General features: G+C 37.8%; 1 protein-coding gene across 1 annotated transcript; it reads right to left on the bottom strand.

Moving 5' to 3' along the window:
• Nucleotides 1-295: 295 nt before the first annotated feature.
• LOC145780173 (uncharacterized) lies at nucleotides 296-27,957 on the bottom strand. The gene is made up of 16 exons (XM_082591881.1): nucleotides 27,905-27,957; nucleotides 27,245-27,355; nucleotides 18,635-18,751; nucleotides 16,844-17,040; nucleotides 15,389-15,491; nucleotides 14,655-14,700; nucleotides 13,317-13,421; nucleotides 12,210-12,399; nucleotides 11,723-11,799; nucleotides 11,310-11,451; nucleotides 10,705-10,891; nucleotides 10,398-10,500; nucleotides 8,641-8,829; nucleotides 7,935-8,120; nucleotides 7,238-7,361; nucleotides 296-6,994 (listed from the first exon to the last, which is right to left on the bottom strand). Exons 1-16 carry the CDS (start codon nucleotides 27,955-27,957, stop codon nucleotides 2,988-2,990), a joined length of 5,937 nt encoding a protein of 1,978 aa, XP_082448007.1. The 3' UTR covers nucleotides 296-2,987.
• Between the last annotated feature and the right edge of the window lie 43 nt (nucleotides 27,958-28,000).

Here is a 28,000-nt window from a genome sequence, read left to right on the forward strand (position 1 = left end):
TGAAAAAAGATAGGATAATATCTACAGTCCACCTACAAACCATAAATGGAATTGAAGGCCACTCAATGTTGCGGTGCAACTCTCAAAACATCAGGACATTTCTTGTGCTTTATTATCCCTCTTCCCAATGTAACATTGTAACAATAGCGGGTGTTGTTAACTCTCTCCCTCATCATAGTCTACTGTAACGCACCCTATAACCTTTTTTCGCTATCCACACAAAGACTTTTTAAATTGAGACAAAGTCAAAAATCTTAATTTTTAACTTATGAAGCTATACCAAGCTGATATCGGCTGCTCAAGGTCACTTCAAAAAGCTATTTCACAAACACAAGATTTTAAAATGTCGATACGTTGTTCACATTGAAGTCATTAATGCGCATCAAAACAAAAACAAATGGAATGATCAGTGATTACAACCTTCCACAAAATGACCGTCAGAAGACAAACATTCTACCAAAACGTAGACTATAGGTTATCAACATTTTCATCTGATCGAAAACTGCAGTTGTACAAATACTGAGATTGGAAACAAACTTAGGCTTACAAATTAACTGCATACCTACTAGGTACACATCATTCGCTTCAATTTCGCAAAAGAAAAATGGGCGTTATAAATAAACCAAACGAAAGAAAGTTGATTAAAAACGAGAACAGAACAGCACAAAATTATTTTCTTTACAAAATAAATGCATTGTAAGCATAATTTAAGCTTTACACGCTACCGAAGCACCTTGAGAAACACCAAACAATGAAGAATCATTAGATGCGTTTGGAAAATACATTATGAAATCAAATTTTTCCTTCCCAGTAACGCCATGTTAATCATGAACAGTAAAAAAAATTTGCTTTCATCTATTGAAACGAGTTGTTTCGAGACTATCAGTACGAAAGCTGATCGATAGTGAAGAAATTTGCTTAAAGAAAATCTATGCAACAAAATATCTATTCGAATTTCGAAACTTCACAGGTGTACAAGTGGCAAGACGTTCCAATTACTGTAATTACTATTTGCAAGATGAAACTGCTTTGCAATAATGATAGTTGGTTGTAATACCGGTGTTTTGAATTCAATATTTCGAAAAAATTTGGGCAGTAAAATACACAGAAAAATTAATAAATTAGTTCGCCAAGGTATTTTGTTCATATATTGTACCCGCAGTCATCAAACCAGTTCTTTTTTCGCATTGATTTAACATCTTCAGATGTTGTCAATAAATAAATGATTTGCTTGCTAGGGCAACTACAAAATGCACGAACCAACTATACGAGGTCATGCAAGTTGGGAGTGTCCCAAACAACAAAGTCGTTTGTTACAACGTCGTCAGACGTTGAATCAATGCAAAAAACGACCGATTTGTTGTTTGGGGTGTTGTGTTTTAATGAATCTCGATTAAAAGTTCCACAACATAAATTAAATTATATTTATTGAAATACCATTGTGAGTGTTAGCCTGGTCAAATGTTTTAAGGTTCAGACTTTTAGGGAAAAAAAGCTATTGATTTGTTTTCTTTTTTTTATCTCGATTAAAACTATCACTCGCGCAAGTCCAATAAATTGCATTCGAACTAAAAGTCGTCAACTGTTTGCTCGTTCTGCGTTGCAGTCGCTTTTAGGAATACTTCAACCAATAGAAAGTGGGAAAAAAACCTTAGCTTCAAAAAGTCAGGCAACGGTTTTTTAAATACATTTTTATAATACACAAAAAAACGGCAAGAAAACCAGATATTGTACAAACAAGTTCCAATAAATTGAAGGAAAGGTAAGTTTTTTCATAGAATAAAAAAGCTAAACTGCTACAGTTCCATTCTGTTTACTGTAATATGAACAATAACACTTTGAAAAATAGGTCTATAGTAACAATGGCTCGAAAATACTAACACCAATCTACATTGCCTGCCGGAAAATCATCACTCATTTGCATTGATTTCAGTGTCTGCTGACGACAAACCGATGCAAAAAAGACTGATTTTCTAGCTGGCTTGTTAAACAATACTTTGAAGAATCTTTACTCTAATTTTCTATGGAAACACAGAATTTGTAAACTGTCGAATTTCAATCTATTGTGTTGTTGAAGAAATGTTGTGCTCCCTTGAAGGGTTGTAAAAAAACAGTGACATTTATTAGCTGGGTTGCAACAAGCAACAAAAATGCAGCGCAAATATCGCCCAGCAAGCCTAAGCTCACAATGTCACAACCAATGATGGTTTGGTCGCAATATTTTCATGTTTTTTCAAATGCAACAATGCTGTACAAAGTCTTGCAGTTTGTCCATTATGTTCTTCTGCACAAGTTGTCCGGTCAAGCGCTCAGATGAAGCAACATCGAATAAAGATGCCATCAAAAAGTAGTAGTCTCCTTATTGACAACGTATAAATAACTGAAAATTTGATGTTCACAAGAAGCGATGTTCCTGGCGTCAGCACAAAGCTGACTGCTCTTGCGACTGTTGTCAGTTCGAAGAATTGAAAACCAACCAAAACGTACCAGACAATCTATACAAACAAATTTCAAAACTTTCCAACTTCTTTTTTGCACCAAAACAGTTTCACAAATCGTCCAAGCAGTTTACTTTTCGGAGTAAACGTGATTGAAAAAGCGGTAGTCTTTACGCCACATAAAGAAACGTGCAAATGGTGTCGTCACACAACTCACCGGGCCGGAAAATCAGTCGTTTTTACATTGATTTAACGTGTGCAGGCAAAAAAAAGACTGATTTGCCGGATGCGTCAGAAAGTTAACAAAAAAGAAGATTAGTAAACGAAAAGAATGCGAAAGCAATATGAATGCAAGTAAAAACGTTATTAAGGAAAAAAATTTTTTCACGAATATAACAAAATAATATACAAAGTAACAAAAATAATTCTGGTGGGACACGTTCTTAAATAAACTTTCATCATGGATTGTACAGAAATGATCACTCCGCGTTCTTGGTGTGTGGCCATTTCAGAGATAGGTACCAAGTACATATTACGGCAATACAAATGTCAACAAAATGACTTCGGAGCCGCAATTGATTGGGCCGATCGTGGGGAAGACACGGAGAAGGGTACGTGGTTTAAAACCGTATGCTTACGCGGAGGGGACCATCTTGAGGATTGTTCTGACTCTAAAGCATTCCCATTTAGAAAATGAGCGCTATTGTCTGTAACTGAGCTGTTGTTCATCGCTTTCGCTTTATCAGTTGGTGCACTGAACCTTGTGAATTTCTTGGTGTCACTTTTTTGCCCAAAAACGCGCGGTGCTATAAGGGCATGGTAGAGGTGACTCGTCGGGCTTGTCAAACTGGGTTTATCCGGTTTCGAGTTGCTGGGAAGAGACAAGTTCAGTTGATCAGACGTTTCTCGTGGTGTCGCTTCTGAATAATCGCCAGTGTCAGCTGACTTGCCTATAACCGGCTCCGTTCGGTCAAAACTGAACGGAGGTTCGTGTTTTCGAATCACAACTTCAGCTTCGGAACTGTTTTGAGATGGCAGCGCTGGTGATACTTCGTTGCCAGAACTTAAATCTATTCTTTTTAAATCAATAGTTTGTGTTGGGGTTGTCTGTGGAGGAGACAAAGGCACATTAAACTCTTCCGGTGGTGGAAGAAATAGAGGAAGCTCCCCAGGAACTTCTCGTGAAGGAGAGCGTGATTCAATTGGTGAAGTGTCGATGGTGACGGTTTGTTCATCACTGTATTCCTCCGCAGGGAAAGAAAGTGCGGAATGATTTTCAAAAACTTGTTTATTTGCGTTTGATGAAATATCTTCATGTCCATTTAAGAAAGGAATGGTTAGTTTCTCGTTGTTTTCATTCATATTTTTAATGTTATTTTGACGTTCAATGCTTTCGTTATTGTTTTCAATAGCTATCACCGTCTTGTCAACGTCATCGACTTCTTCTGCGATAGCAGACGGAAGTGGATCTCCAACCTTCACAAATCCGGTAGTCCGCTCTTTCAGTGGAGAACTTTTCTTGGCTGCATCAACCAATTTGCTGTTGGAATCAAAACCGTTCAATAGCAAGTTGTTTAAGGCGTGAGCAACCAATGACGGTTCACCTTGTGCAGAAACAGGAACTTCAGTTCTTTCACTTTCAACGTGTTTTATTTCATCCTCGTTGGTCGCAAAAGATCCATAGGAATTGGTAGGGGAATTTTTGTATGACGTCGGCGATTGGTGAGAAACTTCATGAACTACGTCATCCACTTTCAATTCAGCAGCGGGAAGACGCGAAACTTCGGCCTTGTTAATCTCGGACTCGAAACTTCGAGAATCTACTTTTTGTTCTTCGTGGCTTTTGTCTAATGCAGCCAACACTTCACCGACAAGTGAAATATCATCAAAATCTGATGGCTCTTCACTGGATGAGATGCTGTCATCGTAGCTCCTGGGATTAAAATGAGGCGAGGATTCATGGAGAGCAGTGTCATCCTCGTTCGTTGCAGGTTCCGGATCCTGGAGAGATGCAATCAGATTAGCGATGTTCCTCGATTCCACATCAGACTTACTCTTCCGAACGACTGTTTCTGAAACTTCGATTGTAGAAGTTTTATTTTGAAGAGCAACGTCTTTGTGAGGTTGACGGTTGTCCGTTGACAAGTTCACAGAATTGTTTGGACCAGGTGCCTCTATTGAATTGCTAGTTTTAGTAGGAAGACGTGCTTCTACGTCTTTAATGATGTGCATTTCGTAGCTTGGATTATCAATACTATTAACAACTGTGGTAGCCGCTCCAACCACACCAGCCTTTTCAGTTTTACTGACCCGATTATTTTCAGTTTCTTGGGAAATGGTTCCAGTTTTGTCGTGGTCTTTACAAACATTTTTCATTTTCTTTACATCTTCATTGCCGTCTGTGGTTGCGTCAATTCTGTTTCTACCCGTGGGTTTGGGGGACACAACTGGTGGTGGGGGAGCATGTCGTTTAACCTTGCCAGGAATCTTAGTCGAGTTACGCGGCCGATGGCTGATATTCATGTTGTTTGTCGGCGATTTTCCTGTATTGGTTTTATTCGCCTTCTTAATTGACCCGATATTTCTAGCAGGTTTAACCGGAGCCGTCGTTGAGGGTGCTGTGACTTTCGCTTCTTCGAGGGCTTTTTGTTTGGCGAAGTGCTCTTCTAAATCCGCTTTCAAAAACGACGCGAACGGAACTTCCACTGACGGAGTCCGTTTCTTTTGTTTGATTTCTTCTTCAACTGATGATTGAGATGACAATACACTCTCGCTATCTGTCGAATCCTCCACAACGGATCGTACCAAGCGGCTTAGTGGCAACTGAGGAGAACGGATCCACCTGGGAGAACGATCATTTTCTTTTGGTGACTGGTGAACGGTAAAGTCGCCAGGAAGTTGTTGAAAAGTCATGAAACTAACAGGGCGAGGTTTGGGAGAGATTTTGTCATGAAATCTCAATCTGACATCCTCCATTGACGTAGCAAGAGGAATCGAGGTTTTCTTTTTATCTGCGTCGTTTTTATCTATTTCGTTCGGTTCGAAAACGGAGTAGACGCCTGAAATTGGTTGTATAAGAACGGGTGAGCCAATTTGGTCAGGACTATGGAGTGTGTGACTGCGTTTCTTTCGACCGAAAGATTTCAAAAAAGAAAACTTTGACCTTTTGCGAGACTGCGGTGAAAAACTGACAGAGCTGGTGAACTTCTGTTTTCCATTAAAACCAGGTTCAGGACCGAACATTGCATCAGAGCTACGCAACTTGAACAGCCCAGGCTCTTTCCCAGTGGAATAAGAACGTTTCGGTGAAAAAAAGTTTCTCAGCAAAGATTTACTTTTAGCTTTGTCGTTCGACTGATTCAATTCTTTATCCAAGCTGAAACTTCTGGACATACTGTGACTGCCTCCTTTAAACCAAGATATCCGATGTCTTTTTTTGCTAGAATTACTTTTAAGACTTTTGTGACCCCGAGCAAGGTCGTCAACAGGAAGTGGACTTGTTAACAATTCTTCAGGATAATCATGTTCGTCCGAAATCGGCACGTCATTCGAAGTAGTGTTCGTTTCAAGTTGAAGTTTTAATTGATTGGTGGATATAGTGCTTTCTTCTTCCAGTATGGTTCCTATGGGAGTACTTGCACTTGGCTCGTATTGATCAGCTGTACTTTCAGCTGCAAGTTTAGGCTTGAAAGATGAAAACCTTCGATTGGACATCTCAGCGGGTAAAAACACAACCGGAGGTGATTTTGTATCTACTTTGACTTGTGAGGGCAGCTGCTCTTTTTCTTCTTTCTTTGTTTCAGTTTTCGTTACAGCTCCATCTTTAGAAGACACAAAAACAGCTTCTGTATTTGACGAAGTTTTTACTTCTTTCAATTCTTCACTTTTTAACTCAATTTCTTTATTGGAAATAACTGCAACAACAGGTTCGATGAGAACCTTCTCGTCATTTAAATCGAGGCCATTAAAAGGGGCTTGGCTGACGGAAGCTGCTTTCTTGTTGTCTGTGTCGTTGTCTACGCGCTTCTTTGCATTAAGACTTTTGGAAGAATGAAAACCAAGATCATCATCGCTATTAAGAGCAACTATGAGTTCGTTCCATTCACTTTCATCATCTGGTTTTTCGGGAGGAAGTGAACCTTCACTGACGATTAACTGTCGTCCGGTCGGATGACTTTCAGAGCGTGATGTCACAGATCCGATGCCAGACGATGGAGAGGCAGACGCCATGGAAGATACTGAAGAATTAGGAGACACTTCTCCCGTCAACGCGACTCCTTCATCATCAATGGGAGTGTTAGTCTTGATGGGAGATGCCAGTTCTCCATCCAACTCGTCGCTATTTTCTGCGGAAGACTTCTCTGCTTTATCCTGATCCTCATCCAAGATCTTGCTATGCTCATACATGAAACGGACGGAGTCGGGAATGTGATCGGAAAGTAAACTGAAGCTAATCGGCTCGGAAAAATCGCAGTAAAATGAGGAAGATGGATCAGCATCAGGAGGATAATTCCAATGAGATACTTTCACCTTGTGTGATCCAAAGTATTCAGGAGCTAAACAAAATAATAATTTATAAAAAAAAAAACTGAATGGAAAAAACGGAAGCATACTCGATCTTTTACCATAACATATAACGTAGTATTCTTAAACAGAACATGTCACAAGATAGCTGCATGAGCTGTCGGATGGTCATTTTTTATCAGAGCCATAGCATATTATTGTTCTTAACCTACGAGCAAAGACGACAAATCTGACAAGTTAGAGTGAATTAAAAAGCTGTGCTGTTGAAAACTTACCAGAGTTGGTTTCAGTTACCGGCATTGTAAGCATTATGTCTTCATTATTGTGAACTTGACAGTATCCAGAAATCATGTAAGCGAAGTTGAGAGCAAGCTGCGGCTGCATTGCGACCACCAAAGGCTGAACAACGTAAATATTCAATCAACCGCCAAACATTTAAACGACTATTAAGCTAAAGTAAAACACAAGAGTGATTTGAATTGCATTTGTTTGTTAGAGGTGTAACTTTTTTAAATTAGTTCTGAGATTAAATTTTCTAAATTGTGATGCTGGAAACTCTGTCATACAACTATTGCAGTCCATGCACGGGATCCTATGGGCATTTGAAACTTTAGTTTGGAAGTTTCGCTCAAGATTTTTAAACATGGTTACACTTACTCCATTAAAGAGTAAATTTCTTAGAAGAGATAAGGTAGTATGATGAAAAATAACAAAATTTTGATTCAAAAAAAGGTGACGAATGAAGTTGAACTTATCTTTAAATCTTCTGCAATGGGTAGACTCTTGCTAGACTCAACTGACCCAACCAAAAAGGTTGAAAACCCCTGATTTAGAGTAAAAGCTTCCTTAGAGTAACTACTTTCTTATCAACTCTGTCAATCATATTCCTCCGAACAAAACTGCTTTAAGTCAACAACTTTTACAGAGACCCGAACCGTGTTCGTTTGTTCGCTGCTTGTCGTTCATAGTTACCGGTTTATCTTTGAAATCCACCCGCACTTTTGTCTTGCTAGCTTCCTGTGAGTACGATGCAACTTCTACCGACTCAACGAGTGAAAAATCAGCTATGACAGACGCCATTTTGGTTTTGCTGTTGATCAACTGACTTATTCCATAGTGATGGCCAACGATCAGTGTGACATCAGATTCTACAACCGCCTGTGTCAAAAAGCAAGCATCAACAAATTGGTAAAAACATACATTTCGTAGCAACTGTACACACTTTTAGTCAAAAATTGGAATTATCGTTTAACATGTTAGTGCTAGGCCACTAAAGAGTTTAGTCAGCAATATAACGTCTCGATGTAGTATGTTGTACTGAATACAAGCAAATCATTGACTCAGTTAAACCGGAAGAAGATGCGGCAATGGGAAGAATTGCAATTACTCGCTGCAACATAACAAATACAGCTTTCAATACAATTAAAATTATTCAAAATTATAAAGCTTAACATTCATTCATAGCTTGTCACGCCAGCGTGCAAGCGTAGCGGCATTAAAACATTAAACTGAAGTCTGAGTTCTCTCCACATATGGTTAATACTATCTGCAAATACGCTAGGCTAGAATATCAAGTACGGCAATACTTAAGGCAAATCATACGTAAAACCGACATAATATTACACAGTTAACTATTTAAAGTGGATTGCAAATCATGTTACTCCAGCCATGATCTTACCAGTATGGTCGCTTCAAAGTATCGGCCACCGTACAAGTGCAGCGGAGAGAGAACTTTAATGTATTGCATCCGTAACTGGAGCACCATCCCTTCCAATGCTGAAGAAGGAGGATGTGTAGGCGAAACAGGAGGAGAGGATGAAGACTTTGAATTGCCATTCAAAGAACTAACGTAGGTCGCGAAGTTAGCCTGGAAGCAAAAAGGAATTGCTGAGTTACATGTCACTACTGTAACAATGCAAATCGGTGGTAAACTGTAGAAAAAAATGAAGCATTACAGGCCTCGAAATTCGTTTTCGTTGACGGCGGACAAACGTGTCCGGTCTGAGCAGCTATCTCGCGGACAAATTAAGTCTCACGGCGGACACACCAGTTATAGCGTCGATCGTCATACTTAATCACTTTATCTTGATAATTCTTTGTCATTTGAGAACTATAGCTACGGTTTAGAAGGCTTTTTAAATTTTAACGAAGTCACTCTGAAAGGCTATCATCAGCACAACGACGTGCGCTTGAAGAGTCAAAGCGCCATGTAGCTGCTTAATACGCACACAACTGATTAACTTACACCGAACGAGGTCGTGTGGCTTCTTGCGTCACAATGCTCTGGGCACGAGTCGAAAAACTTCTACACTAACGCTACTATTTTCTGCTGAGTAAAATTTCACTAGGCTTTTTTCTTTATGTTTATTTTTGCGTGTCATGTGAGCGAAAGTGAATTTTCCTTGGGTCTTTTCTTTCTTACTGTAATACCAAAACTTAACAAATTTTGCTGCATCTTGCTGTAATAGCCTACTCGTATAATCAAATTTTGTAACCAACCTTGCTTTATCAACGTTACTCGGAGATCAAAGCCAGACATTGTGACGTAATACTTGAACTAAGTTGCGCGTGATTAGTGTAAAAGTACCGGTACTCCTATCGATTCTTAGCGAAGAACTCACCTTTGTTACGCTGATTCAATGTCAGCAAGAAAAATGTCATCAATAGTTGAAGCAACATAAAAATCGCAAGTTTTCCTGCTTGAATGGAAGCTAAGGGATACAGTATTCACATTTTCTAGATGCGCGAGAAATTATATTCTCGCAACAATTGTTCGTGCTATGCAATGACGTTTTGTATCGCTAGTTCCTGTGTTATTTTTCGGCGGACAAATATCACCGATCTAGATGGTACTTCCCGCGGACATCACATGCTGTGACGGCGGACATGTCCGCGGTGTCCGTCGTGAATTTCGAGGCCTGAGCAATAAAACGTTGTGATTGGCCTTGTGGCATCTCCACTTGTAAACTTGTGCGCTTGTTGTAAACATGTCATACAGTAGTCAATCCTTGGGTTTATGGGGTTACACATGCAATCTCTCTTTTAAGAGAAGAAAACATGCTCCCCTCCCTGTTACAGGCAACAACAGCATTGTACGGTATGGAATTCTTAACTTTTTAATAGGGCTCAGTACTTACAGAAAAATTCCAACTTCAGAGTTAAATAGTCACAAGCACTAGCACTAAAATTTTGCTGATATTAGATACCTAAATAGACTTAACTTGGCCAGGTCATCAAATATACTTCTTAAAATTCGGCGTTAGATTATTTCATACAAAATTTCAGCTTTTCGTTATTGTTCATAACGGTGATGTGACAACATTATGATAGGGCTGACAAAACTGACTGTTCCTGGCACTTTTACTCATTCTGTATTACATGATCAATGTATTTAACCTGGTCAATTATTTGGTTAACTTTATACCAGGATCATACCTTTAAATATTGTTGCAGCGTCTTTCTATGTTCCTTGGAATGACTGGACGAGGCGAGGTGGACCATGGGCGGAGGCAGGAACCTTTCGAGGCCAAAATCTTTCCTGTGACAAACGTCAGAAGTAAGAAAGATAAAATTAACTAAACTGGATTGGAAGAAAATAATGCTTGGTTTGATTGGTATGCAAAGTGAAACATTGCAAACGTGAAATATCCATCACAACTTAACATAAAAAAAACTAAGAATGCTGTAACAAGTATGTACTGATTCATACAGTAGTGTATTTGCAAAACAATGATTAACTTACTCAATTTGCTTCAACGAAATTTTGCTTGGAACTAGAAAAGCTTTTTTCTTGCTCACTCGACGGCTCAAGGTTTCGCTTTGTATTGATCCAGCACTTCCATCCAAATGCACAAGCGACAACTCAAGCATTTGCAAGGAGGCGAGTCGAAGGATGTCGTCAGTGCTGAGGTCATCAGCGTACACAAGGCCTGTCACCACAAATGGTTTCGGTTTTGCATTAAAGCATTAAGAATTTCTTTTTAAATCGTTTCAATTTCTCGGAACGTTAAAACAATGATAAACAAATAACTTTGTTAGTTGGGCAGATGTGGAGTGCTATTGAAATCAAGATTTTACATTTATTATTCTTAAAAAACGTACAAAAATCACATAACTTCAATGTCACTAAAACCATCACAAGATGGCTTTGCATAAGCAAACCAAAACAAAACTCAAACAAAATCAAAATTTTGCCAATTTCAAAAATGTCCTGATTAAAATAGCAACACAAAATCTCAATACCTTTATTTGTCCACAGTATCAAGTTACAGCTTAAAGCGCGAAGTAGAAACGGGCTGACATTGCCCGCATCAGACGCCACCCATACTAGCCAGTGTAGACACATACCCGACACTACGTCGTTCACGCACTGCTGGTAGTGATATCTGAACGAGCGAGGGTCCTCTCGTGACATCTTGTGGATATCTTTTGCTACAAAAGTTAGCCGGAAACGGCACTCGTGATGCTTCACCGATGAGTTGCTTAAAATCTGAAAGAAATGGTTGTGTTTACAGCAATTCGAACGATACACTCCAATGTACAAAAGCATTTAGTATTAGTGCCACTGTGTAACTTCAATACATAGTAAATGCCTTTATTTATTTTATTTATTTAAAAGTCTAATACTATCAAGTGTGCTGCGGATTGAACGCAGTAGTAGTAGCCGCAAGTAGCGGTTAGTCATTAGCTTTCGGAACACAGTTCCCTAGTCACGTGGAAATGACGAGAACTGAACTGATCTTTGTTAGTATGTGATTTACCTTGGCCACATGATCCCAAGGAGGTATCAGTATCTCGTCAGAACAACTGAATTTCGTCCGTTCCTGTGAAAACGGATCTGAAATATAGCACAAATCCTTTTCTTGCTGTTTCTTAAAAACGCACATGCATAATTACATGGACCATCATGAGTCTGATGTAAATAAATAAATAAAAATAAGATAGTATGCTGAAGAATAGATGGCACTGGAAGCAAATTTATTTTTACTTTAAATGGAAAAAGCCTCAAAGCATAGTTGGCGGACAACTATGCTACAAATCGTGGGATTTTGATTTAACAGAGATGAATTTGATGAAAAAAAAACTTTCAGCAATAGCTTGAAGGGATTTATATTCCACACCATTTAGAAGTGGAAACGCGTCTGTAATAACAGGAAACAAGGACATTCCATGGATTTACCACATTTCAAACTAAATTTGCCGCCATTGAAGTAGGCTACTCAAGTACTCATTCTTATATTTGCTTACTTTTTGGTTTAGAAGGTGTCAATACCAAAGAATACAATTTCGAATCTTTTATGTCTAGTTTCTCGCACAAAGCTGACACAATGTCACCAGCTGTTGTATCCGGATTAAACTGGAACGAACGAGATTGGCTTTCTTCAAGATAAACCTTCAAAACACCAGGAACGACAAGCAGCTCACTCCCACTGATCGCCTGCATAAAACCAGATTTTTTGTCACTGGCGTTTCAGCAAACATACTTCAATTGTCTACTTTAGAAACAAAATTTTGTGATTTTTTTACATACTGATTGGCAGGGCTACCTTATCGCTTTGATCCCATAATAAACGATTATAACATTTTTTTAGAAACGCATTCTATGAGCGACATTTCCGTGCTAGTTGATGAAACAAATCACGTATTTCAATCACAGTGACTAGATTCATTAAAGTATCGTTTTATTAGTTGGGAGCGAGTAAGTTTCGCAATGACTGCAGTGTGATAAAGCCAAAATGGCAGTGAACGGTGAAATTATCGTGAAAATCAGTAGTGTTGTGTAACCTATAAGGATTAAAAGCAAAAGCATTCAAACCTATTACTTAGCAGTAATAGTTCGCTCCGATAGCTCAGTTGGTTAGCGCGTAACTTCATGCTTCAAAATCAAGCGGCGCTAGTTGGACTCTCGGGGGCGTGCGCTTGAGCAACGCACGTTGATGACTGCTCTCCATTCAGCAGCATCTTATGGATAGAATAATTCCCCGGCTACAACACTTTAACAATTAGAAACTTGACTCTGTCAATGTCGGTGACCGGGGCTGCGACAGTGGTTCAAAGACTCGACAAGTATGCGAAACTGCCAGGATTAAGCTCTCAAAGGAGCTTTCCCAGTCCGAGGATAAAGATTCAATCAATCAATAAGTAATGAAGGTTTTTAAACAGGGCTGCATCTACAGCAGGTTAAGAAGTTTCACAATGCTTTACTTGTGATTTCTAAATCAAACATTCGGACCTACCAATCTTTATCGCACAATAGATGAGCAGAAGTGCTGTTTGTATTAAACTAAAAATCGCCGATTTACGATAATAAATTCCATAAAAAACATGATCAAAAAACTAGATCAGATAAAATACCCTTTCTTCTCCGTTTACAAAGTTGTCTTCCGCGAATCTGACCCGAGGTCTGTTCGATCCCTTCATCAATTTCTTTCCCGGTTTCAAGAAAGAAGAGTTGGCAACCTAGAAAGCAGTTCGCATATTCTTGGAAACAAAATTCAAGGTTTTGCCTGGTAGTAAAGACTTCCTGGACAACAAATCAGCCATTTTTTACATTGATTCAACGTCTGCATACGTGTAATCAATGTAAAAGATGACTGAATTACTGTCTGGGTTACACTTTGAACAGAGGGAAAGTCGCAGTGACGTTGAAATGATGTAAAATTGGAACGTTCTGTAATCGGGGTATTCGGTCACCAATCACCATGATTCTTGAGCTGTTCAAAGCCAAAAGACTAACTTCTTTCAAGCTGAAATTTTCTAATCGGGACCATGTATTAAAAGATCGGTTTTTGTTATAATCTTGAAAATGCCTTACCAATTAAAGAACAGTAACACTATTAATGAATGCTTTGTTTCTGCAAAATTATTCTCAAATGCGTGTTTACAGTTGAGCAAACAATTTTTTACTTTCGCATTGTTCAAGACTGAATTAAAATATCATAAAAAGTTTACACGCACAGTGATTGAGGTATCAAAAGTTTAAGTCATGAATAACCTGCGATAACTTGTTCTAACTCTCCGTAGTTTCAGACAAGAGTCCATCTTATCACTGAGTTAATATTTAAACAGTGAAACGGCAAAGAAAAATCTGATTAACCAAACGACCACAAAATGAAACAAAGGGGAAATTGTTAGCTTCGATAAGTTGATGAACGAACGGAATTCTTGATGAGTTTAATTACAAAAAAAAGTTGATACTGCACAGCATCGTTGAATCTATTTTACATTGTTTGAAGTTGAAGCAATATTTACACTTCTCAAACAGGAAATATTATCAGCCAGTAAAGAGTAAATGGTCATTGTACGAAAGCTTTGCTACATATAGCAAACTTTGCATTGTGCTCACACAAAGATGAACCGAAAACTCGCTGAGCCTTATTAAATGCTAAAGATTCCAATGTCTATTTTATACATTAAAACAAGCTTCGCACCACAGGAGCAAAATAATATAATCGCCAAAAAACAACACCAAGCAGCATTAGAAAGAACTTTTGAAAAAAATGGTAAACATAACCCCATCCACTTCCTATAGACGAGATCGTCACATTTTGAAGTTTTTAAGCTTGCATCTAAAGCGCAGAGCAGAAACAATACAATTTTAATTTTACAAGCTGAAAGAATCTTATTCTGTATTAACAAATGATAAACTATCTGCAACTTCAGAAAATTAAAATCAATCTAAAAAAAACTTACTCTTTCAGGTTGAAGAACAGTCATAGAAATTGTATCAGTGCTTTCTCTGCAACAAAAGAATGTTTTATCCTCTGGTAAGTTATCACCCATCAATTGAAGCAGGTGGGCGATGAACATAGTGTAGCAACTAAATCTTGAGCGACAGGAGGGATGTGCAAAAATACCATGAGTTATGTCATGAAATCAAGACTTTTTACGTTGATTCAATGTTGGCAGATGTTGAAAATGATGGGTTTTCTGACTGGGTTGCACGCATGATACACAAATTTTTGTGAAGCCACACTAGTGTTCTCCATCGAGCAACGCTGCTCGAATTGCTTGACTACTGGAGTGTCTATGAAATAAACGTTTTAAGAGGGTTTTCATTGAGAACACGTTGACTTGCATTGAATGTTTATTAACACAAAAGGATACTATGTAAAAGTCGGGCTCAATAAGGCAGGTTGTGTCAACAATGTAAAAGATCATGTCGTAACTTTTTAAAATGAAACCAGCTTCAAAGAAATTCTAAAGAATTAAGTAGAAATCTGATCAATTTATTTACAATTACAATCTTCATATAGTCCGACGCTATGCATTGTAAATCCCCTTGCACAATACACAGTTTATAGTTTTTGTTGAAGGTTTGTTTGAAGAAAATAGCAATGGCGTTGAAGTTAAATTAAAATCATACACCGTGGAAACACGGCTGTTAAGTTTTACCGTAAAAAATTACTGTGATAGTCTTTGCTCACCTGATAAGCTTGATAACTCTTTCTCTAGGCATGTTCCTCACATTCTCGTCACCAATTTTGATAATTTGGTCTTCGGGTTGCAGAATGTTGTCGGATGGGCCTCCTGCGACACAAAAAAGATACCAGTGCTGTGAGACCAAAAGCAACCACAAATCCTCAATTCCAAGTTTATTCTGCCAAAACGCAGCTAGGTCGCGAAGACACAGAAGCGAACACCGGAATAAAAGCAGAAAACTCAAGAAACTTAAAGCAATTTAGCAAAAAACAACCAAATTTGGTAAATTTACGTTGATTTAACGATTGACAGCAAAAACCAAATCCGTTCATGCTCATTCATTCGGAAGATGATTTCATTCATTCAAGTTTACAACCCAAAACTCATTCCTGACTACAAAGCACAAAAACACAGCACGTAATTCAGGTATTTGTTGGTCGACTGAGCATGAAAAACTCAGAATTCTCATTACAAATGTAGTTTTTCAAACATTTAAAAAAAAAGAGGGAACAGACCAGCGAAAATCAAGAAATTCTATATCCATGATGTAACAATTTAGATTCTTCGCTATTTTACAAGAATTTCACCATCAAGATCTTTCTGTAGTGCACTAAAAATTCACATGCTGCACGTTTATGCAAATTGAAGGAACCCTTCGCGCAGCTTCCCCCTTAACGCATAAATGATAAAAAAACTGGTTTCAAAAAAAGAGTATCGTTGTTAAGATGATTCATGAGCTATGAATGTCGAAGTTTGAGAATATTCCAAAACGCGATAAGTGAACCAACCCAGGCAGCAAATCAATCGTTTTTTTACATTGATTCAGACGTCTGCAGACGTTGAATCAATGTAAAAAACGACTGATTTGCTGTCTGGGAATGAGCAAATCTTGTCAGTGCAATGCAATCACACATCAATAACTCAGGCACAGACATTTGAAAATGTTTGACAAGAACGATATATCGAACATTGTCTTCACATTGTAAAATATTCCAAATAGCAATCAGCAATTTACAAAAGAACGAATTCAGTCGAACAAGATCAAGTTACACTGAAGGAGCCATGTCAATAAAACACGGTAAGTTAATCACATCTCTACATTGGCTAAAAGAGCCTACTGGTCAATTTACTATACCGGGTCTGATTTCTTGATTGTATTACCTTCGGTCAAATGTTGGCGTTGATGAAACCATTTTGTATTGTTGCGGCAATAGTACTCCAAAGTCCAAAGAACAGAGTGACAACACACTATTCTTTGAAAACAATACTAAACACACTCACGCAGGGTTCACAAATATTTTGGTACCGTGCGCTGTGTCATGATAAAATTCGTAAACGGTGAATACGGTAACTTTCTTTTTAAGTTTGTGTTTGTTCCCAATGAATTAAATCAAATCATTTAAAATTGATGAAAAAAAGACAACTTCAAGAATTTCAAAAGACAAAAGAAAGCCACAAACCTGGAGTAACTGTCCTGATCACAACTGGTTTTTCGCTTCCAGCAACAAAGCCGAAACCGATCTTGCCTTGACGTGGGATGACGTACTCTCGAGGCACGGGGGGCTCGTGAACACCAGATGATCCGGTATCAGTGTCACCATTGGTCATTTGTTCCACCACCCGAGGATCGTCATACGACACTTGCTGCTGGATGTGGCTGAAACGAAAAATGAATAATATGAACATGAAAAAACGTCAGATTTACAATACGTCTGCAGACGTTGAATCAATGTAAAAAACGGTTGATTTGCTGCATGAGTAAAGATTGTTCAAACAGGGCACGGCATTTTATAAAAGAAGTACAGTGGAATAAATGGAGTTAATCAGTACTTCGGATCTCATAGCTCAGTGCATAAACACCTGGCTCTGCAAATAATGAAATGGCGTGATCAACTGACAATTTCTGGCAATTGTAGTTGAGCATCACGGATCACGCTTCCACGATAGCTCTTCGTTTCAAATGCACCCAGTGAGTGGAGCAGATTACTGGGAACAACACTTCAGTTAAAAGAAAAAAAGCCGCATTCTCAACTTCGGCTGTTTAAAGTCGCAACAGTCTAAAAATTCTACAACGTAACTCCACAAAACTGCCAAGATTAAGCTACAGAAGAAGCTTTCTCTGTCCTGCGATAAATGTTCGCTCTATCAAATGTGTTTTTTTCAATGTCAACTTGATGGTATCTCTACACTCTACACTACAGTCGACACGATTATAAAAATAAATAAAGTACAACTGCAGATTGAAACACCATCAGAATTAACTACTTTCTTGAGATTTAGACGCGAGTCAATCGTTGCACTTCCTTCAGTGGCGTTTTATGTATTAAGCATGTCAATAAGGATCAGAATTTTGGCATAAAACTTTAGCAACATTGTCGGCACCAAAAAAGAGTTAAAAACTTGCGGTAAACCGGCTTTAATCATCGGCAACGGTTAATATTGGGTAAAAGCGCAACTGAAAGCAAATATGTTTCATGTCTGCATGCTCAATACAGAATAATAGTTTGTTGTATTGTTTTACAGTTACCAACACGATTACAAATAGCATATCAGTTTCAAACTGATATCATCTTCCCATCCTTTCAAATGTCTCATGCCTTCATGTAAATCGCCGTTTATAGTTAAGTGCTTTCTTCACCACTGGAAATGTAGAGTAAAATGGTAACAGACTTTTAGTCATAAATGCAAAATACATTAAAAAAAAAAAATAGGAAAAAGAATCGAAATAATTAAAAGTGAATGCGAGGTCTAGTGTTACATTTTACTTTGTGCTCATTGTATTCATTTCGTAAGACGTAATAAATACACCAGTGAAGTCAATTGCTCAAAACACCTACCACCGTATCACTGCACTAGGTGATGTTTGTATACGGTGCCATGACAGCACAAATTTGTATACGGTGCCATGACGGCACAAAGAGAGGCTCCCGACAAAACTTGCATCTGAGATACGTTTAACTACGACTTTCGACGCTGTGAGTCACGATCACAATTAGGCCATTGCAGAAAACAAGTAACTCTCAATGCTACGGATGAATAGGCATTAGGCAGCACAGCTTTTCAGCAGTTGAAAAAAAAGTTTTCACATTTTTACACTCACAAACAATGCGGACTGTACCTTATTCCTAACAAAGCAGCCCTTTTTACATGTGATGAAAGGGGAATGATTTTGCTAGGTAGATGAGAAGAAGCGAACACCCCAGCTATATTATATTTATTATTACACAAAAATACAGTAGAGGTCCACTTACTTGATATAATACGGTTTATCTTCATAATCGAGTGCTACCTCCCATCCGTAAGAAACCCCGTAAATGCACGACCAGCTTTCAGGCGGGGGAAGGACCTGGACTGTGTGACTATGTCGGCTGAAAAACAATAAGCACGATTGTGTGAAACAAAGATGAAAAACACTTGGATTGTGCTAGTAAGTGGTAACTCTACACAACCCATTATGTAATAGGGAAGGTGCAGCTCCTGCATATGAAGCAAGGACCATCTTAAAGACATTATTATTATTTATTTACATCAGATAGGATTGTCCATATTAGAATAAAAAAGTATACAAAAATAAAAACATACTGCTTAGTACACAAACAGCAGCGGCGCAAAAGCAGCCAGAAGACAATTAAACGCAATCACAGGTATATATAACGCGATCGGCTCTTCAAAACTTGACAAACTCTTCTCATTCAAGAGTGAAAGCAATGGATGGACCACAAAAAAAATTGTATGCCGAACATTCTGCTTGCTGTTTGTGGACAAATCCATAATCATAATTTTTTGACACTTCAGCACTTACGCTGTCCATACTTGTGAAGCAGGTCAATTGCCCTGCATTTCATTATCTTGCATCATTTGATTAAAACCGATGTCCGATGGGAATATTGAAAATGTTTAAGGCTCGAAAACATTACGTGAAACGTACGCAGACCAATCTTTTGAATTTGAAAAATGATGTTTCAATTAACAAAACCACTTCAGTACAACAATTTAATGTCCTGAAGTCAAGTATACATAAGTCTTTTTATGTGAATAAATGCTCCCCAAAAATATTTTTTAGTTGTGTCTGGAAACAATTCTAACATTGCAACCGATTGAACGAACACAACGTAGTCATGGTTCCCACAACTAAAGTGAAGACGGCTAAGCAAACTAAACCAGTCTTGGGAAAGACAGGGCTTCCATTCTCACATGATGTTATCATAGAAAGCCGATTTATGTCAGTAGGTGAAGTCAAACATTCATTGAGTCAGGTGACACTAAAACGCCATTTACTACGTCATAAAACGGAGCTTTGTCCAAAACACCGTCAAGGCACTCACTGCGAAGCTTCATCACAACACGAAAACATAAATTTAAAAACCATTTTAAGAATAGCGCTGAACAAGAATATACAGTCCGAGAATTAATTCGACATCTTGCAACAACAATTAACCATGCAAATGTTTGGCAAGCTATCGTTGATAGGCATCGATTGAAGCTGAAAGGCGACAGGGTGACGTGACGTTGACAGTACTTTCTGCCGCAACAACATTCAGTTTATTAATAACATCACGATTTCATAAGAATAAATAGCAATGTGGGGAAGTTACGAATTTCAATACTTGAATCTTCTAAGAAATTAGTCATTTCTAAGTTTTCAGGCTATATTTCAATTCTGTAAGCACAAACTTGTTCCTTCTAGAAAAACGACGAACCAATCTGACAAATCTATAAAACCAAACTTATTTCTTCTACAGGCTTCCATGAAATAGCTTGAAACTGCTCCAATATTTTCTTGGAGCTCTGTCACAGCTTTTTTAATTTAAGTGAAGTAGTTCACAAACAGCTTTCTAGATTAACCGTCACATTATTATTTGCACGCCGTCTATTAGAACTCCCCATAGTGCCCGAGTTTAAATAAGAAATACAAAGTACGGTGCCACAAGGTTGTACAACACAATGGGAAAACTGCTTGTCTGTTATTCATGTGCCGTGCTATTTGAGCGCAACACAATGCACAGTGGTCCCAAAATTGTTATGCTTGCCAAGTCGTGTGAATGCACGTACGTATTCAACAGTCAACAAATTTAATCATTGCGTAAGTTATACTGCTGCAATGAATGGACTTTTTCCATTGCAAACAGCCAGAACAGCAGGAACTTCATACGTGAACGCTATCGACCTCTTGTCAAGAATTTACTTGTCTCAAAGCAAAAGCGATCGATGATCAATTTGAAGCACTGTTTCATTCCAAGCAAAACTTCGAGCAGAAAAAAAACTTTCACAATATTTCCATCAATTACAGTTAGTAGAAGACACAATGTTTATAAAGCAAATTCAAAAACAAGCAAAAAAACAGACAGGTAGTGTAAAATACATGCACTTTTTTTTCAGTAAACTTTCCCAAATCACTGTTACGGACACAATGCATCGTCACTCTGAAGACGATTCTGTAAATTTTGTCATGTTTATAATTACAATAGATGTTATTCCTGGTTATTACACATTTAAAAGGGGGCGAAAGGGAAAAGAAGTTCATCTTCGTGTACACTTTCAAGCATGTAATGTAATTAAATGCCTTGTTGTGACACAACCACGTAGTCAAGAGGATTGTAGAATCGACGCCAAACAATATCGAAGATGGAACTTCTGCTTTTTTGGCAACATGTCGTAAATTAATGCAAGAACGGAGTGATTGTGGATTAAAAGCAATTTTAATCTGGCCCTTGTGTTTGCAGCTAAAATGTACAGTAGATAACAAGTCACCAGTGTGTGAAAGCTGCGTGCAACAAGACAAAAAACTGTTGCAAAATGTGATATTTTTGTGTTGATTCCACGTCAATCGACATAAAACTAACAAGATTAATTGAGCTTTTCAAATCGGCACCAAAAGCAAATTCATATCAGTTGTAAGCAAATTTGTTGTCGAACATGCGCGCCTCGTGGGAAATGCGATTCAGACAGAAATATTCCAACAAACCAAGATTAATTATTATCATCGATTCCGCGGTTTGGAAATTTGAAAGCGATCTTGATTGCAGTGAAACTCAATCGATTATGAGCTTAATTAATTAAAACCAGGGCAGTGGAGTCGGACGAAAAACGTACGGCTCCGACTCTTCGATTTATAACTGGTCGACTCCGCCTTCAGTGTTGCCACATTTTTTCAAGAAACAATATTTTGACAGAATATTGTAAAGGAAATTGTTTTTAATCGTTAATTGTTTTGTATCAAGCCGGCCTTCTTTTAACGACTCAGACTTCAGACACGCTAAAATCTCTCCGCCTCCACAGCGATGGTTAAAACTCCGTCATGAACAATTGTAGCAAAGGTAACACCCAGTGTGTTACTGACAGGAAAAACGGGGAGAACCTCCCTAAAGGTAACCTGTTGTTAAAATTTAACCTTAGAAATACTAATTTTTTACTTGAGAAATAGAAAATGTGTGTTAAAAATGTCTGCAGACATTGTCAGACAATGTGGGGTAGTCCACAGACGTCGAATCATTGTAAATAAAAACTGTTTTGCTGACAGGAATACTTCAAACTACGCCATCTTCAGTCGCACTATATTATACAGCATGAAAAAAACTAGTCGTTAAATCCAAAAGATAATGTAATATTCAACAACTTAACAGTTAGTAAAACAATGCTATAAGGTGGATGCCGCCATAAATAAAACCAAGCTATTCGGTTGATTGAAGATTGTCAAAACCTCATAAGTAACGAACTACAAGACCTTAAGCCAACGGGTCATAAAATTTCATTATAAGTATATTTCTAAAATATAACCTGCATTTCGTAAAATACAGGTAAAGATTGAACCAAAAAAACTTTTGTTTCCTGCAGTTTAAAGCTTGAAAGTAAGCTGACATCTAAAATGAATAATGCAGTTTGGTGGTTAACCAAACATGTCTGTTCCAGGCAACCGACAGTAGGCGACAAAAGCTACCTCATAAACTGCATGATTGTGTATCAACATTGCAACGCATCAACCTGAGCCAAAAAGCATGTGAAAACAATCAATTGAAATTATATCAATTTTGTTATCAATTTCAGATGCATTCATTTCTTTAAAGCAGAAAAGGATCATTAATATAGAATGATTATAGACTATTTTAATTTTACAATACAACTTGGGCACCGAGGTTACTTTTTTCAACCATAAACAGACACAATTCAGCAACACGGCATTTCACAAAACAAGATAGCAAACATTTTCGGTTATGCATCTAGCTCTTGTCAAGCCTTTAAAAGAAACTAATTTTACATTAAATAACGAAATGCTGGAGAACATGTCTACAGTTTTTCGCAAGATAATGGCCTAAGCATTGCTCACAGACGAAATGATAAACCGAAAGACTACGCAGCACAACCGGCCAACTATTGGAAAGAAGAAAAACTAGATTTGTTTTGCTCAAAGAAGCACTGAGCAGATTACGTATCAAGATGGATGACAATGATCCCAAACGTGATCCCGGCACGATGTTAAATGGCGTGCTGTTGTTGAGTTTACCGTGTTTACATTTTGATTATATATGTATAATTCTACAAAAAGTCCAAGTAAAATTATTTTGACTGCAAAAAAGGTGTAAGGCTGTGAGCATATTGCATTGAGCAGATTGCGTGAAATTGACATGCATAACTCTCATCAGTAAGACTGATAAACAAAAATACAAAGATGATTAGGTTGAAGATTGATCCAGACAACAAAATCCGTCATTTCAACAACTGCAGACGTTGAATCAATGTAAAAATGACGGATTTTGCTCTCTGGGGAAAGACGATGAATAAATTATGTTTCCCATAATGCGACACATTTTACCTTGCTTATATTTCAATAGCTCAACAAACACGTTAGATTTTTTTCAATGTAACGTCAAATCTACTTGCAGTGTGCGAGTTCAGTTTCAGTTCAGTGTCATGTGGTGCGAAACAAACTGGACTCATAATTCAAGGCAAAATTATCAATACCCTATCTGTTATTTCTTTCATAAATTTTTTATCATTTTAGGCAGTTACGCTTGAAATATTTATCTATAAGCCGCGGCTGGCAACTGCAGAACAAAGTAACCGACGTTGCGTCAATGTAAAACGGAGTTGTTTCGATAGTTTTGGGTAAACCAATGAAATATGCAAACAGCATTGCGGTTCATTAAGTGAAATACTATTTGTAATCAATGCGTCGATTTTCACCCAAAATTAAACCAGCGACAAATGTGCACCAAGGCCGACAACTCAAAGTGATGTCAAAGCAGGAAGTTTGTCTCATCCAATTTAGACCAGTGGGCCTACGCAGAAGCTTCAAATCTCAGTTCTCAGTTCAAAAACCATAAGATCGATCAAGTGGAATGATAAGGTTAAAAGCAAAATTGTCAGGCGTGGCTTCAGCCTAGAGACGCAGGGTTTACTTTACGCGCCACTGCCATGGTGCTTCAAGCGGAAAGAGCAAGAATGGTGACCAGTGCCGCATCGATTCAACACCTGGCCGTTTCACAAAATCGATTTCACTTTGCTGGTAATCGCATAACCAAAAGACGACCTTGTTTCACAAGTGAAACAATGGCCTCATTGGAAGACAAGCATTTGAACAAGTCGAACTGACCGAGCAAAAATCGATAGTCAGCTATTGAATCAGCCAAGTTATGAAAAAGATTGAGCTGCGACTATGCAATTTTATTAGATTGCAATTTCATCTGTCAAGAAATTATTGCTTGTTGCAGTATGACATTTTACAGTTATGAAGAAGTTAACTTAGACTTCTGACGTTTACATGCATAATTTATATATCTAATTTTACATCAAGCATTGCTATATATAGAAAACACTTTGAAGACTGCTTTTTTTCAGGAACTACATAAACATGCGTTTATTATCCTACGTTCTGGATTCTAAAACAATTTAGATAGCCATAGACGTTGTTTAACAGCAGAAATCAATTAACTTAACAATGGGAACAAACCAACAAAACTGCCGTGAAGTGATCGCATTGATCCCGTTTGAATTAATACTTTCTCGATTAGATCAACCGCTTCATGCCATCGAAATAATCAATAATTGCAAATACGCAAGAAACGCCAAATCTAAAAATAACAACACATTTAGTGTGGGTAAAAAAATTACTTGTACTTGGCGGCAACGTCAAACTCGAGAGAACAATGACGTCTGAAAGAAGCCAGCAGACACGTTTTAATTTTTTTCTCTTTAGCCATCACATGGGACTAGATTTCTGGCCATGAGTACAAAATTCAAGTGGCCTATGGGCCTGGCTACTATGCTGGCTACCAAATTCCTTGAAGCAACACAATTTGAACACCTTGCTGCTAGGAACCGAACTTGCCCCTTGCAGCTTCCTCAACATTTTCATCGCTGCTAAACAACTGGCATAGCAACTGTGTAATAAAAAGACACCCTTTTTACATCGTTTCAACACCTGGAGACGTTTAAATGATGGTAAAAGTAAAAGTTTATTTACTGAGAACATTATGAAAGATGACTTGAATTTTCAATCAAGAAATACCAAACAACTGAAAACTGAGGAAGTTTCAATTTTTCTGGACACCAGCAACAGACGAAGCACTGTTAGCACATCAGCAAGGTCAATATTGAAATTGTTTGTAATCTATGTTACAAAAATCTCAAATAGTTGGACAAAGGCTGGACAAAAGAATGCACTTCGACAACGTGAGGAGAATAATAAATATGTCAAAACTTTGAGGGCTCATAATCAAAGCTGTCCACTACGTTTCCGCTTAGCCTTATTGTCAAATTTTCAAAAGAGACATTGTCATGTTTGGAAATTACTGTCTAGCGCTTTGTCGGAACCAATACAAATCATTTACGTTTTTCTGACTCCGTAGATCTGCCAACAAGAAAACGCGTCGATGTTTCGACAAAAAAGAAGCGGTTATTCAGTGGATTCACAAAACGTTTAATTGATTGGAAAGAAAAGTTTTCCAAATAAAAAGTAGACTTATATCCAAAAAACTGACTGACTGGATACCGCTTGACAATAAACGCAAAAGAGGGAAACAGAAAACAAGATGGCCAGACGAACTCTACCAATTCGACAAACACTGGACACAAACGTGCAAAGACAGACAAAATTATAAAGATATGGGGAAGGGCTTCATCCTGCAGTGGAACAACAATGGCTGACAATGATGATGATGATATCCAAATAACTAATAAACAAACTTTTTAAGATGATTTATGGAAAATTAATGATTTGCTTGCACAATAAAAGACTCAAACGCAAAAATAATCTTTATGTCAGTCGTTTCCTTATGTGTGTTGTGAAGATTCTAAGTCAGAGGAATTTATTTGGTTTCAGCGCTTTTGGTTTCAGCGTCAGCTTTTTTCTTTGGGTAGTAGGCTACATTTCAACTTATCATCAAAATTCATTTGGTATTCATTTACCACAATTTAACTTGTGATTTTATATTACTTCAACTACTTAGTCTACAAATAAGTTTGAAATGGCATGTACTGTATATATAAGGCAAATCTGTGATAACTCATAGTCATAGCAAGACAAATTTAGAGAAATCTAGTTGAGTCTCGATATTACGCAACTGTTTCAATGTGAATCACAGCGACCGTTGCAGGTAACATACAGAAATGTCACAAAACATTTTAGAGATAAAATGCAATGGTCAGCCACAAACGTCATTGCTACCGAATTGAAGATACAGCAGCTCACTTCGTCAAAATGGTATGAGCAAAATACTTCGCAGCTAACAAATTAGTTTCAATAATAACAAGAACATGCCACAAAGTATTAAAATGTTGTATCACAATAAAAGGAGTGGACCCACAATAGCAGTTGTTCAAAACTCAAGAACAAGATTTCATTGACCATGAAATAATTTCTATACATTCGATGCATTACGTAACAACTAAAGACCGAAGAGTATTGAAAATAACCCACGCACTTGAAAAGTTAGTGCACAATTGCATTTCAACTTGTGCATTAATATTTGATGGCACCGTACAGCAGCATCTCGTGTAGTAAGCCTTTGTGCCGTGACGAAAAATGCGTGGCACGGGGTAAGCTATATCGAGTAGAGTTAGCCAGACTTGTCAGGGAAGCTGGGTTATGTTTCCTTTGCTTTTTCTGGTATCCTATCAACAATCAACGCAGCTAAAAGATTTTACCACAGCTTATTTATGACGTCAGACCTCGTACTTTTATGACGTAAGCTCTACGCGTCTTTAAAACTTCATTGCCAAGCGAGCCTTCTTCGCATGCAAATAATTCTTTTCAGAAAGTATGTTTTCTATTTTGAAAAACAACTTAGTACAGTAGCCTACATCCAACATTCTTTTTGAAAAGTGATCAATTAAGGTTGTGTATGAAACAAGCGGGAAATCAGTAAACCTGTGACATTTCCTTTATACTGCACCTTGCCAAGGTCTTTACCATAAAAAGAAAGATATAAATCGATCATTTTTTATCGTAATGATATTATCAAATATTATATGAGCATCGTGCGTACGACAATAGTTTGCGCATTGATTCGTCTTGTTTAAAAGTCTTGAATTTTAATATTTCTCTGGTCATTTTATAGCTTTTTAAAATGAACACAAATGCACAGCGAAAACATTCGCACGCGGCAATGAATGGAACAATAGTAAGTGCCAAAGGTATGTGAAAGTGTTTTGTGTGAAAAAAAATCTCACCTTTTATCACAGCTGGAATTGGATTGGAAATAATCATCTCTGGCACGGGTAGACAGCAAACAATAGAGAAAATATGTAGCTTCAGCGCGTGGTCAAAATTATCGACAAACTTTCAATGATTTTAAGTGCACTCAACGAGCAATTAAAAAAAATATCGGTCAAGTCAAGAAGTATTAAGAATATGAACAACCAACCTGTAATAATACACCCTTCCATTGAGTCCCAGCCGTGCTTCCCACCCGCTGGGCAGTGTTTTAACTGGCCGTTTTTGTTCGTCTGTTTTCCCATTCAAATCCATGATTGGTCTGAAACAACAATGAAAATAGGATGACAAACGTCAGGATGAGCTGGAGAATGTGAGGCCTGTTTCACTAATACATTAAAATGTTCAGATTTGCAGGCACTACATTCCACTCCACCAATCTTTGTGGCAAGGATCAATCTGTGCATTGGAGTGATCCTTTTAAATGTAAATTTATATACAAAATGGTAACCCCAAACTGTAAACGTGTATACAGTACACACACTCATACATTAGATTATGCTGCACCTGGCCGGAAACTATCACCTTTAAAAAAACAAACAAGCAGATATGTTGAAAATATTGCACCAAGGTGTAGCAAAACCAACTAAAGAATAATCCATCAATATTACTTTGAAAGTTAATGTAATTGGGGAACAGCTAATACCAAATTCGTTTCGAAGAGATGCATATGTCCAACTTAAATAGCCCATGAAAAAGTGAGCAATTGCAAGCAAAAGACCCCTGCCCTAGACTGTTGTGGAGCTACTGATATAAAACAGACAAATTTCATAATTCACATTAATTATGATTATATAATATGCATAATCACCTTTGATTATGCAGCCTTGCTTCCGTCACAGTCAGCAAGTCCAGTTGGTACATATATAAAAAACTTAAAAATTGTACTGATTAATCATCACTGCAG

Source organism: Aplidium turbinatum, chromosome 11, assembly GCF_918807975.1.
Source record: "Aplidium turbinatum chromosome 11, kaAplTurb1.1, whole genome shotgun sequence".
Classification (NCBI taxonomy): Eukaryota; Metazoa; Chordata; class Ascidiacea; order Aplousobranchia; family Polyclinidae; genus Aplidium; species Aplidium turbinatum.

Excerpts from the sequence above, each read along its gene's own strand:
- LOC145780173 (XM_082591881.1), bottom strand. The coding sequence starts at position 27,957 with ATGTACCAACTGGACTTGCTGACTGTGACGGAAGCAAGGCTGCATAAT. Across the intron at positions 14,701-15,388 it reads AGAGTTATCAAGCTTATCAG|AGAAAGCACTGATACAATTT; the intron begins GTGAGCAAAGAC and ends CTTTTGTTGCAG. Across the intron at positions 11,452-11,722 it reads CTTGGGATCATGTGGCCAAG|ATTTTAAGCAACTCATCGGT; the intron begins GTAAATCACATA and ends CATTTCTTTCAG.